This window comes from Gymnogyps californianus, chromosome 4 (genome assembly GCF_018139145.2).
Source record: "Gymnogyps californianus isolate 813 chromosome 4, ASM1813914v2, whole genome shotgun sequence".
NCBI lineage: Eukaryota > Metazoa > Chordata > Aves > Accipitriformes > Cathartidae > Gymnogyps > Gymnogyps californianus.
Window position 1 is genome coordinate 32,443,895 of NC_059474.1, and position 14,261 is coordinate 32,458,155.

Sequence of the window (14,261 nt, forward strand, 5' to 3'; positions counted from 1 at the left end):
TCGAATGCAGAAATAAGAGGAAGAGGTCTCAAGACCCCAGCTCTGGAAGTACTGATGTAGTGTTTAAATAATTTAACAAAAAGTGATTATTTTTAAGATTCAGAGAAGATTATGTATAACATGCTAGTGAGGATGATAAAACTTAAAGCAAGGAATCTTATATCCACAGCATAGACCTTCTTTGCTACGCTGTTTAAAACCAATAATGCACAAGGACACTCGCCCCTGAAATAACCATGCAGAAATTGCACAGAATTTAATTACTGTCCTACTGCTGCTTGCCTTTGTGTTTATTCATGGGGAATTTTTAATTTTTGACATATCAACTGACACGGTATGCTCTTGTATTTCAGGGTGGAGGTTTCAGGTTAAATAATGGCCAGACCTACCAGAAAGAATTACCACTTGGTCCTAATAAGTGACAGAGAAATAGCTTACTACTCTTTATTTTTATAGCACAGTTTTCATGCGGCAATTCATAAGGGAGATGTAAGATATATTTTACACCATAGGGCATTTCAAATATTAAACAGCAATGTAGTGTTACATCTGCAGATAACATACAATAAGAGTATCTTAAAGATGTGAAAGATATTGCTTAAAAATTGAAAATGTACCTAAATGATTAAAAGAAATCTGAAGTACTATGTAAAGTATCTCTCTCTTTCAAAGAGATCTTGTTACCCAAACACGAAGTGGATTGCAAATGGTTGATGATACCAAGTATATTTAATAGTTTTATGAGTTAATTACATAATGGATGTATAAAAAAAGTATTATTTTTCAATCCAGTTAATGCAAGGGCTAGTCACAAGAGCCAAAGTTCATCACTGCTGAATGTCAAATATACACATGCAGATTAATACAGAGAACGATGCAACTAATTTACAAGTGAAACAGAAGTAAAAGCTGGAAGAGTTGTTTGCAACTGGTTTTTACTAGTCCATTAACTATTACTGCCTTGTGATGTTGAATCAAAACAAACAAGTCGAGAGGCTCTCTATTATTGGAAGACGACTTAAACAGAGAATTGCAGGAGAAATATGGATGAATTTCAAATAAATAACATGTTAATTTTTAAAAGGCTACTTTGGCAGACCCATCAAAGTGCTGGCAAAGAGGTTGAGGTTTTGACCAGTTTCCAGAGCTTCACAATTTTCCTAATACTGCACTTCAAGATATTTAATTAATGGGAATAGATTGTCATGATAGCTTAGCCAAAGTCATTAAGAGCATATCTGAATATATTTTATGCGAGCTCCTATTACAAAACCTGTAATAGCGCAGATGGTTTGTAAAAAGACTTTTCCAGGGACTAGACAGACAGAAACTGAGGCAACGTCACATTGCACTGTAAATTATGAGAAGGGATGAGACTCAGATTCCAGCTGGACGTTTCAACTGTTATGAGCAACATGGCTCACTTTCTGACTGCCTCTTGGCTCATCTCGCGCGCTTTGCCAGGAGGAGACGTAAAGCCATATGGCCTCTCAGGCACCGCTCTGTTGTACCTTCTGTAGTGATTCCTGAAGCTGAAAGAGATCCTTTAACTCTACAATTAAGTACAAGGTAGCTAACCTGTACTAAAAAAGGGCAATTTATCTCACTTTTACCTCTGTTTAAAAGATCTGACCATGGATTTGTACCACAGACTAGCAGATGAGCTGTATTTTCACCTCCTGATAAATTGTTTATATTCCTATACTTGGAAAGAGTGTTTAGCTGGCTATAAAACTTTGGTAAGAAACATTATATTGTAAAATTTGTATACTTAGAATGCATAATATTTTGCTGTATAAGTTATCTAAATATTCTCTGAATCGCAAGGAAACTGACTTAAAACAAGGGAAAACATTAGACAACAGTAATTTTCAACAGAAAATTCCATTTAAGGCGCAAAAACATCTGAAAAAATGTAAGCGATGCAAGTAATTTAGCACAGAAATTACAGATTCTGTGTTCATTTTTTTGGATTAGAAAAGGAAGAGGGAGTGAATTAACTATAAGTTAAAAATCTTTGCTAGCCTGATTAATGATAAAATGCCCCAAAAGAAGATTTTAAGCTATTACATATTCATTCTGAAGTTCAATATGAAATACTCCTCTTTGTACATCACTGTAAAAGCTGGACTACTTATTCATCTAGGTATGGTAGAAGTGAATTGCCTGCATTTCTGATTTCCACACATTAAAGTGGTTTTAAGGACCAAAATTTTTTTTTTTCAGTCTGTATTTTAGTTAAGGAATACAAATTCAGAGAATGCTGAGAAATGGATAACTCATTTATCTGACTTTGTTTTTGCAACATGTCTTCTTAACAATATTCATAATCCTACTGCACCACAGTGGTTACAAGAGCAATTGCTTTAATATGAAAATTAGATTAGCAGAATGTTTAATATATTCTAGATTTTTGAAATTTCACTGTAGTTTGGGACTACAGGTAGGCAAACCTCCCTGTAACAGAAAGCAGAAAGGCTTTATTTTATATGTTCCTGACAATTAAGTTCTGATCCATATTTGCCCAGTTGAAGGGTAGAAGCAGCTAACAAGGGATTGTAAAACAACATCATCCCTTCTCTCCCCAGCACCCTACTATTGAAAATACAACAACCACATAGATAAGAGAGAGAGGAGTTGAGCCCTTCTATTCCTTTTTCCTGTTGTGAGGAAAGGGCGTATGTGTACGACCGCTCTGAAACTACCCTCTTCCTGCAATGCTGCGTTGGGTTTGTGTAGCGAGGGAGGGGCTACACAGGTGGCTCCTGTGAGAAGCTGCTAGAAGCTTCCCTGGCTCCAGCCTGGACCCGCCTCTGGCCAAGGCTGAGCCAATCAGCAACTGTAGTTGCACCTCTGGGATAGCATATTTAAGAAGGGGAAAAAAACTCCCGTGGTGGTGTGAGAATAAGATGGAGGATGAGCAACAGCAGCTGCAGCTACAGTAAAGAGAGCAGGAGAGGAAGAAGAAGATGGCAGAAGAAGAGGAGCTCCAAATCAGAGTAGAATGATGAGAAATAGAACCATATCTTAGAAACACACCTTCCCCCCGCCCCTCCTTTCTTCCTGGGCTCAGCTTTGCTCCCGATATCTCTGCCTCCTCCCCCCTCAGCGGCGCAGGGGGGCAAGAATGGGGGTTGCGGTCAGTTCGTCCCACATTGTCTCTGCTGCTCCTTCCACAGGGGGAGGGCTCCTCACACTCTTCCCCTGCTCCAGCATGGGGTCCCTCTCACAGGGGTCAGCCCCCATGATTCTCTCCAACTCCAGTCCTTTTCCACGCACTGCAGTCCTCCGCAAACTGCTCCAGCGTGGGCTTTCCCACCGAGTCACGGCCTTCTCCGGGCCTGGCCACCTGCTCCGGCCTGGGGTCCTCCATGGGCTGCAGGGGAATCTCTGCTCCAGCATTAACCCTTCATGGGCAGCAGGGGGACAGCCTGCCAGCTCACCACGGGCTGCAGGGGAATCTCTGCTCTGGAGCACCTCCGCCCTCTCCTCCATCTTCACTGACCTCGGTGTGTGCATGGTTGTTTCTTTCACATCCCACTTCCCACTGGAGCTCCTCTTCTTCTGCCATATTCTTCTTCCTCTCCTGCTCTCTTTACTGTAGCTGCTGCTGCTCGTCGTTGTTGTTGTCGTCGTCGTCGTCGTCGTCGTCATCCTCCTCCTCCTCCTCCTCCTCCTCCTCCTCCTCCTCCTCCTCCTCTCTTCTTCTTCTTCCTCCATCTTACTCTCACACCACCACGGGAGGTTTTTTTTCCCCTTCTTAAATAAGCTATCCCAGAGGCGCAACCACAGTTGCTGATTGGCTCGGCCTTGGCCAGAGGCGGGTCCAGGCTGGAGCCAGGGAAGCTTCTAGCAGCTTCTCACAGGAGCCACCCGTGTAGCCCCTCCCTCGCTACGCAAACCCAACACAAACACTTAGGAGAAAAGACCTTACTTTTGAGACTACTATGTATGCAAACAAGATTAAAAAATATAGAAACATTTCTTGTCCATTGTTACTTAAGCGTGTTATTACTTCCATTGCCTTAATGGATACTTAGTTCAAGTTCATAATAATCTTAAATAAGTAAATGTCTGACAATAGATATCAAAGATTTAGAGCAGCATGTGCACACATATTATTACAAGATCTATCACAGGTAATTCTAAAAGCAAGAATGCTTGAAATGTTGTCTCTTGCTTCAGATCGTCTTTGATGTCTAGACGTTGCAAAGGGAACATCACAGGCAACATTTAGGTAATGAGTTACTTTGATCACCTCTGAAGTGAAGGCGTAGCAGGATGTGTTACCTGGTAAGGTATCAGTAGATACAGGCACAGGCGATTGGCATATGTGATATAGGTAAGAATGATGACGGGGACTATTTCCACTCCCACAAGGTTACATACCTGTAGTTTCTAATGTCCAATAGTTTTTGCACAATACCCCATGTATTCTTGGTGGAACACAGCAAGTAAGCAAGCACACTTTTAAGGAAAAAAGTCTCGAATACACAACACAAATTTTGTGGTAAATGGATGGAAAGTGTCATGAAGTCTGACAAGTTATTTGAATAGCTATATCTCTTAGTACTGTTATCAGTCTTTACCAATGCTGTAATTGAAAATTATACATCTGCCTGCTGTTTTCAAAAAGTAAATGCAAAAGTGTGATATAACTTTCATTGGTATTCAAATAATTTTTCTCAATTTGCATGGCTCTAGAGATCTCAGTGAGTTGAGCTACAGGTTCAGGAGCTCTCTAAAGCTGTGACTTGTATAGCTCTGGACCTCTATGAGAGTTCTGATTCTGTCTTAAAGAGCCCAAAGCTTAGCAAAAATGAAGTGCACATTTTTGCACGTTTCAGATATCCTCAGGGATCTTCATGAATGGAAAAGGGTCAAGTAATAGCAGAAATACCTGTCAGAAGCAATTATTGCAGCAAGAAAAAAAAAAAGAAAAAAAACCTCATGAAAAAATGGGAAAGTTGGCGAAGTAATAACCAAATCTGAAGATGAAGTTACGGTAAGTACACATGTGGGTTTCAAATGTCTCCTTTCAGCCACATGTAATTTTGATCCCTTTAGCACTTGTCAGCCTAATGTCCTCCATTCAAAACCAGGAGAGGTGCATATGATCTGTGCAGACAGCATGGAGACAACAGACTTCTGGCTTGAGGTAAGCAACTATTGTGCATTTCTAAGATTGGTGGAAAAGAAGCAGATCTTTTTTCCGTATAGCTTTAAACTGTGCAAACATTGACTAAACAGGGAGAAAGGTTGTGTCAAGATAATTCAGTAGAATGCATAATGCAAAGGGTATTGCTAAGTAAGGGTTGGGAGGGGAGAGATGTAATTACTTATCTTTATCCAGCTTAGATACAAAAATCAATGGATGGTCATATTGACATCTTTATTTTGTAGACATACTTCATGTCCGTGCTACATCTGCCCTGTTAGTCTTAAATGACATGTCTAAAAACTGAAGGCTGTAGAGTCCTTTTGGAGATCCAGATACAAACTTGGCAGTGTCCTGACCATATGTCATGAATAGACCACAGCACAAACCAAAATTTCCAGCTCAGTTGGTGTAGATCCCAACAGAAAGCATTGCTACACCTGTGACTTTCTCTCCGTACTGTTTTCAATGTCAGTATAAATACACTGTACTGTAATAATGGATGCAGCCTTGGTATTGTAAGACCTGGAGCCATGACTTGACTTTACACTATTTAAATATGTAACCACTGAATCATCCAGTACTCTTAGCTATCTCTTTTTTTTTTTAGTATACTTTTTCTTCACTCCTCCTAGATTAGGATGTGTTCCAAGATGTCTTAATGATGCACTTTACAGAAATATTTTGTCTTCCATAGTCACTCACAGAATTGAATACCTGTTATCAAGAGTTTCACTGGAATTTTTCCATCTCCCTGGGTGATCATATAGCCTTCTTCCTCCCAGCCCCACCCCCACTTATTTACATTAATCTATCTTCCAGCTACAGTTTTAATTATATGCTCTTAAGGCTGTCTTAATCTTGCATGGCACAATTCAAAATACCACAGAAAGAATTTTTAGTTGTCCTAAAATTTGACATGAAAAAGACAAGAGACCAGCCTATTTATTGCCTTGTAACATCACTTATGTCCTGTGAAACACAGATAAAATGCCAATGATATCACATGTATAGGAAGTACATTATCATCCACCTGAATGCACAGGCCTCCTTCTTTCTTTTTAGAATGCTCCTGCCATGCATATAAAACTGTAGTCTTTTTGGTTTTTTAATTATTATTCAGCTTTTTAAAGGAGTTAACAGATAAAAACATTTCAAAGTTGTTAACTATATAATTTTTTTCCCCTAAGGCATAATAATTTACTTTTTTTGTAGTTTAAAAATATTTCTCCTCACTGCTTCCTCCACTGTTTATTTTCATCCCTTTCACTGGGCAGCCACACACACAACTGCTTCAGCATGCAGCACCAGTGAAGGCACAAAGAGCATTTCTGAAGAACGCAGGGACTTTCCAGAGCATATTTACAGCTAATAGGAAAAAATATTTTCTGATGTCAGCAAACCTGGTATAGAAAAGTCCCCTCCCTTTCTCTCAGCAGATGTTTCCATGCATTTACCTTGGCAAAAATAAAAAACTTGTCTTTCTCTGCTCTACCTTACACAACAAAGATTGTTAGAAGGGAGGGCAAGAATAATACATTTTGAATTTTAGGTGCCTGTTAATTTCTTTGATTTCCAATAGTATAATGTTCAGGCTTTTAGTGATTGTACTGGTAGTTATGAATGCCTGTCCCAAGTAAGAAATATCAAATAATAAATAAGAAAATAAGGAATATTTTAATATGCATTCAATACTGTATGAAGAATTTATAAAAAATAAAGAAGCAGATTTTTATATTAATATAAGAAAGACTAAAGGCCATATAGCCATTATGAAAAAGAAGAGAAAGATAAGAAATAATGTAAATACAATATTGCAATTTAGCAAACTTCCACTCTCCAGACACTCTGCACCAGCTGCACACCAAGAAGCTTACAAGTGTTCACTCTAATGATGGTAACATAAGAACACATGTTTTCTTCAGGCCTTTATGTTTTTAGAATATTAACCTCTAGTGTGATGCCTTTAAGTAGGTCAATCTCAATACACTCACATACATTTTCAGTGCTGGATTCACTTAGCAGGAACAGTGTCAGCAATCAAAATATCGTATCTATTTCAGCCAATGTGAATGTTTGCCATGGGCAACTCACCTTTCAGCAATTACCAGCTGAAGCGGAAGGTTTTAATAACACAGCTACTAGACGAAACAGAACCGTGTTCCATAAACACACTGGGCAAGTACAATATGGCTAGAACAGGTGTTAGCTTAATTTTCCTCATCTGTATCTGCTAGCAAGTCTGATTACCTTTGCACACTCATTTGATGTGGTCATTCAGGGAAATCAGTGCAGATGGTGTGTCACTCTGTATGCACTTGCCAAAGATTTTTTACAACTTGAAGCCACTGTCTCCAGCCAGTATGAAAGCTCAGTGTAGATTACAACTAGAGTTTAACTTAAAACTGTAAGCATATCCTCGGCACGTGAGGAAAAAGAGTGGATAAAACACAGCTTAATCCAGAAGTAAAGTGAAAAAAATGAAAAGACATGGAGTCTAAGGGGTGTCTCCTCAAATTTATATATACATTAGTATCTTACACATATATATTTGTATATTTTTCATCCCATTCCCAGTCAATATATATCGTTTTCTAACAGATTTAGAACATTACTTTGTACTGAATTTTTTGGCCAATATTCTTAAAAAGCAATGAATATCTTCAGTGCTGTTCTAGTACTGAAAATACAAAAAATATTACTTCATATTTACTAACAGAATAAGTATGATGTGTGCTAAAAACAGAGTATAACATGGTAAACTTAATAAAAGCAGGGAAAAACACATGAAAAGTGGAACAGATATGTAAAGGATTTTTTACTCCCATTTCATTTGGAACTTTGATCTGCTATATTTTATACTTTGCAAAATATCAGACAGCATTTTAATGACAGACTGGCAGTATGATCACTTTCCATTTAAATTTTATAGTGACTAGGAAAGCATTTGGATTTTTGGTTTGGTTTTTTTTTTTAATATTCTGTTACTCCAACTGTTTTCAATATATGCTGATACAAATGCATTACAAGAGTAATGGGGACAAACCAATTCCCACTGAAGTAATGGAAGACTGACAGAACTTGTAAGAAAATGATAGTTATTTTCCCACTGAAATTGTTGAAACATGTTTTGTTGAGGTTTTTTTTTTTAGCTTGTTTTGTTACAGTTGTCTCAAAAATAATCATTTTTCATTAAGCTGTTCTAAATATTTTGAGGCATTTCTACTTTCTCTGCCTTCAGCTAATGCTGAATCATGCTCTTATGGTCCGTTGTATGCATTGGTTTTATTTGGGTACGGTGATGAGATTTTTTCTGACTATTCAGCAATATTTTATCTTCGATGTTAATGAAACCTATTCATAAAACTAAACTGATATACAAAACAGTCAATAAAGAACACTCACCTACTGTCAGTTGTCCAGTTAACTGTCCCATGTGATTTCTTGCATTCACTGTTACATTTCTGTCAGACTGTAAGACCAGTGGGCTATCCTGGGAAACATGTATAAGACAATAAATGAGAGAACAAAAAATTGAGGTAGAATTAAGTTAGAACTAAATATAAACATGCATGCTGAGAGGGGAGTTGTGTCAAATATAATAGCCTTTTTAATAGTTTCATAAAGTATTTTACAACCCAAATTTTTATAAGAGAATAACAATAATACTATTTTAAGCTTAAAATCTTTGTGCATAGAATCCTTGCTTCAGAAATCAGAGCTGAACTTAATTTATATAAATTGGGCTTTATTTCCTGAGGGTTACAAAGTTACAAATTCAAAAAGCCTTAACACAAACCTGTTTCATTAGCCTTTTCCATATATTGCTAACATATACTTTTCTAACTACGTGAGCTACACTATACTACATTATTCTCTTAATCTGTACAACCTATAGTATTTGGATTGCACTTACTAAAACCTTACAAACACAGTCATGCATTCTTTGAAGGTAAAAGGTATCATTATTCTCAAAAAGCAAAGAAAGAGAGCGCTGGAAGGTGAGGTCATATAACGGACAACCCTGACCCACCGCCAATAGTACCTGACAGGTACTATTAGTGATCAAGCTGATGTAGCACGAAGACAAACACTGTATGATGTTAAGCATGGTCTTAACATTTTTGAAGTCAGTTTGCAGCATGACTACATTGCTATCAGCATCCTACTAGGTTTAAGCTTTTGAGGAATGTTTACATATATATGCGTAGGCATATCCTGTGTGCAAAGCCAGCTTAAGGAATCTCAGAAATGAAAACAGAACTGAATTTTGCTTCTTGAAGAATAAGGAGCCAGATCCACTCCTCCAGGGGAAGGACAGATGCATGGGAAAGGGGAAGAGCTTCAACAGAGAGCCAAGAGAAACCCAGCTTAAAAAAAAAGAAGAGCTTACTGATCATCCTCTCATTGGAGAGGGGTGAGTGCATGAGAGGAGGGAAAATTAGGATGGTGGCTGTTGTTGCAGAGAGGCATTTTCCTCCCTGGAATAACCTGATAACACAGTGTTCTTCCCCTGAAACTTGCAGTGAGACCATGGGTACCTTAATGCCTCCAGCAGTTTGCTAGCACTTACCTGTGCTTAGGTAAGTTTATCCAACACCAGTAAGACACTTGACAGAAACAGCTGGGGAAACAGCCTTGGATAGGAATGGCTAAGGGCTAGGAAAATATTTCTGAAAATTATTATATACTCATTTTATTCTTAGATTCTTCCCTGGGCATCAATTATTGGTCATTCCTGGATTGACCATATTAAGTTAGATAGACTTCTTGTGTGTGTGTATGTGTGTCACTTAGTATATCGGTTCTTCCTGTGCTTGAAAGTTTTTTAAGAAGAGAAGGAAAGGAGTTCAGGAGCCATATATAAAGATTTATTTTTCCCTGAATGATGCATTAGGTTTGCACTTAAATTTTCTATACCTTACAATCCTTTCCTTTGAATCCAGGGCTTTCCTCTGCAAGAAACACTCTTCCCAATTGTTTTCACTATGACTTTAAATGATACTAATTTCCCTGGGAAGTCTGAAATTATTCTGAGCTAATTTCTAAGAGTTCAGGTGTGTTTCATCTCTCACTGGACCATGCTATGACCTCTCTAACATCCTGCCAATTAGCTCTGCATCATGGAATCTGGCAGATGAAAGTCACTGTTTGGCTTGTCCATCTTTCTAGATAAAAAGCTATAATTATCAGTGAGACACTGTGTTCAATGTGACTGGTTTGAGCTAAACATCTGATGCAATCAAGGGAGCTTCTGGCAACAAAAGCAGCTGCTAAGGACCTTTTTCTCAACACTTGATTTGATTTCCACTTTCCTTATGGTCCTTTGAAGATCATTAGTCCAGGCAACTGCTGCTCTGGGAAAGGAGGTTGTCCTAATAGACAGCTGCATGGCCAAAGTATATTATTAAGGAGCCCTTTTCACTTTTGCTTAGTCAGTATTTGGAGAACAGTCTTCTCGGTTAGAATAACCTCACCATTAGCAAAGGAGGGTACTGCCATGCCTATTTTTGCCTGCTCAGCTAAAGGTTTGGTAACTTACACTTCCAAACACTGATTCGCAGGCTAAAATCTGCCTCTCAGGTTTCTTGTGCTCAGGCTCTAATTGTAAATGAAGACCTTGGGTATCAAATTCTCAAGTACAGGATAATGAAAATTAGGTGAGCCAAGCCTTCTTTCTTCTCCTTTCCTTGTCTTATTTAAAAGATAAAAAGAGGGATGAAGAAGTTAAGAATTTAAATCTATATTCCTTAGTTCCTGGAGGTCAAATATAGAGCTGCAAGCTTAAATTCTGGACCAAAGAAAACCCAGTGGCAAAACTCCTATCAATTTAAGCAGTCCAGCGTTTTATCTACACTGTTTACCTGCACTTCTGTTTTCCACAGGAAGTGCCTAAAGACAGAGGTTCAAGGTATTCAAAGGTAGTCTACTCAGAGGAGCTAGCAACTCAGAGAAGACTTAGCTGAAATCAGTGGAATTATAGATCTGTAAGATGAGTATAAAGTGAGATGAGTGTCAGTCATATGAATACAAATATATCTATGGCATAAAAATGTTGGATCATTTTCTCCCTGGATCACCAGATCTGCTACTCTTTTGATGCGAACTTCAGCTTGCAATTTAATAGACTTGATAATCCACAAAATACTTTACATTCAAACGTCAGAAGGGAGATAGAAGTATGTCATCACACTGTTTTCCTGGAAGTTGGAAATTAAAAAAAATGTTTTGATGAATATACAAACACAAAGAATAGAAAAAAAATTGTATGATTAAGCTCTCCAAATACCGTGGAAGTATTTGGAAGTAAAGAAGATTTGTTCTGAAGTCAGACGAACCTAGGAACAGGCATAGTTACTTTCTTGATATAATTTTCTAGGCTGATGTCACCCAACAGCCGATAAAGTAGAAAAAAAACCAGATTAGTATATTAGTAAATAATTTTTGTATACTTACTTAATGAGAAAGGCTTTAGGTTATACTGGACGAAAACCAGTACCACACATGAAAAAAGGGGCAAAGATCTATTACTTCTGTTGCTGACATTATACAGCTATATATCAGATCTTCCATTTAGAGGTGAACATAAAGAACATTTTCCCTTACATGTAATAAAGTAATGTAGTGCTATAAAATCAGTTCCATGTATTTCTGTAGCTCAGTGTTATGAATATCAGGAACAGACATGTTCCATATTTAGAATATAATCATATACATACAATGTAGAAGTTATCATGAGCAACTCCAAGGAACATCCTTGAAGAAGTTCTTCATCACCTAATATTATTTCTTGATCCTGAGTTATTCTGAATGCATGAGAAAAAGAAAGAAAAAGACAGGTCTCTCTTGCCCATCTCAAACTTTCTACCCCTGGAAAAGGCCATGCCGTACTTGCAGCCCCAGTCCCTTGAGCTGAGAAGCTGTTCTTGCTGCCTGAACTTGTAGTGCAGGACACTTGAGCAGGGAGTTTCCTGAGGTACAGGAAACTTAGACCACTTTCGGATTACCAGTATTATTCTGTCTTGGAGCAAAGTAGTCCCTAAAATCCAGTACTGCAATCTGAAATCTATATTATGAAATCTTCCTCCATAAAAAGCACATGCAAAAAAATTGTAACTGGAGAGTTGACCTTTTTCTTCCCCTTTCTCTCATGGAAATTCAGATCTTGCTCTCCTGTTTCTTCATTTTGCATAGCATACATATAACCATGGCTTCTTTCCCACTCCTTATAATTCTAACTTGAACTGCAAGAATGTGTGATGAATGAAGCATAGCAGTTAGTGCTATACAAATTTGCTCTGAGATTACCTGTATTTGTTAAGCATTTACAGGAATAGTTTCACGTATGCTGCAAAGCCAGTGAAAAATCTTTAAGTGGAACAAGTCATATTGTTCATGTGATGATTTTTTAAGTATTCTTCACACACCAATGGCAGCCATTTCCTTAGTGGAAAGCTGTTTTCCTTCAGCTGTACTGCCCATTTACAGGACAATGAAAAGCTTGCTTTGCAAACACGTGAAAAAACAAAAAGAACAAAGAATTTCAGATAGTGAGATTATGTCAATTTTTTTTTTTCTGGAAATAATTTCTGAACTCATTTATCTTAATAGGGAACATTTTTTCTGCTGTGCAAAATAAAATACTGAATCTCACATCTTGAGAAGGTCTATTTTTTTTTAAGCTAAACCTTTTAAAAGAAAACATCTGAGGCAAAAGATTTTATTTGGGGAACGCAACTTTCTGTGGTTTTCCCCCATCCTTAATGAATCACATGTATCAGAGTAAGAACTTTTCACCTCAAATATAATTTCTCCTGATTTAAATTCTGTACTGAAGTATAATCCTTTATATCTGATGCATGACACAGTGACACAGAAATGTCTTTGATGTTACTAATTCGTTAATAATTTCCTAAAAAAATCCACATATAATTTTATATGAAGCATAGTAGGCAATATATACACTTTCTCATTAACACAACACTTTAACTTTCTATTTCTGCACTGCTATGTAAATTGGGTCTTCAGAAAAGAGGTAGTAAATGATTTGTGATGCCATTTCAAAAACTATACTGTAGATAACCAAAAAGCAACATAGTAAGAACATTCTTACATTTACATAGAGCTTTTAATAATAACAATATGCTAATAATTAAAATATTGTAAAGGGATGCTCTCAGGTGCCATGAGGGCACCACCAGCCCTTACTGGCCCTGCCCAACCTCCCCGGGGCCTTCCCCACCCCTGGGGGGGGCTCATTTCAGTCCAGCCCCATTTGAACCCCTCCTGGTAGGGTTGTCCTGCTTGGCTCCCCCCTCCCCTTAGGGAGCAGTCAGCCCTCGCTGCTCCTTGACAGATATGAGGACCTCAAGAACTAGCTGATGCTCGTGATACTGTATGAGATGACTCCTGTTATAAGCCCCGAAATGTTACAACTTCAAGATTTTCAATAGTGTATTAAAAGCAAACCAGATAAACATGGTATTACTATAGTCACTTCTTATGTGAAACAGGTTTGCAGCTGGGATTCATAAAGGGAAAAATAAACAAGTTAATTTAGGGGATATTTTCAAAAAGCTTTCTTGAATCTGAATCCAGTTATAAATAAAATGGAAATTTTGGGGAAAAAAAGGTTGGGTTGGTTTTGGGTTTTTTTTTTGGAGTAAGGATCACAGTGTAGTACTAATAAATGTCAAATTTTATTTTCAGAATTAGATGAGCAGATTACTGTAAGTATATGACAGACTGATAGATTACTTTATAAAGTCATTTTACTAAAAAAATTCTACATGAGCAATCATAGCAAAACACTCATTTTTTACAGATGGTTCAATTATTTTTAACATATTTTGGACAAATTTCATGCCTTTTGTACGCCATTCAAATAGGTAATCCCAGCTAATCAGCTCAGTTTTGAAGAGCATTTCCAAAATGCACCCTTTAAATTAGAAACAGTTTAAATGAAGTAATTTAATTCCAGTTAGTTTAATATAACATTAGTTTACTCTAGGTCAGATGGTACACTGTGTGATTAAATATAATCCCAGATTTATGCTCAGAATACAGTTAATAAGGATAACACCACCCACTTTGGTACTCTTAG

General features: G+C 37.6%; 1 protein-coding gene across 1 annotated transcript in view; it reads right to left on the reverse strand.

Moving 5' to 3' along the window:
• The window catches only part of SGCZ (sarcoglycan zeta), a 434,991-nt gene that overhangs the window by 66,925 nt on the left and 353,805 nt on the right, over positions 1-14,261 (reverse strand). The window contains exon 4 of the mRNA XM_050896531.1: positions 8,564-8,651. Within this exon, the coding sequence (XP_050752488.1) occupies positions 8,564-8,651 (88 nt within the window). The remainder of the gene's footprint in view (positions 1-8,563; positions 8,652-14,261) is intronic.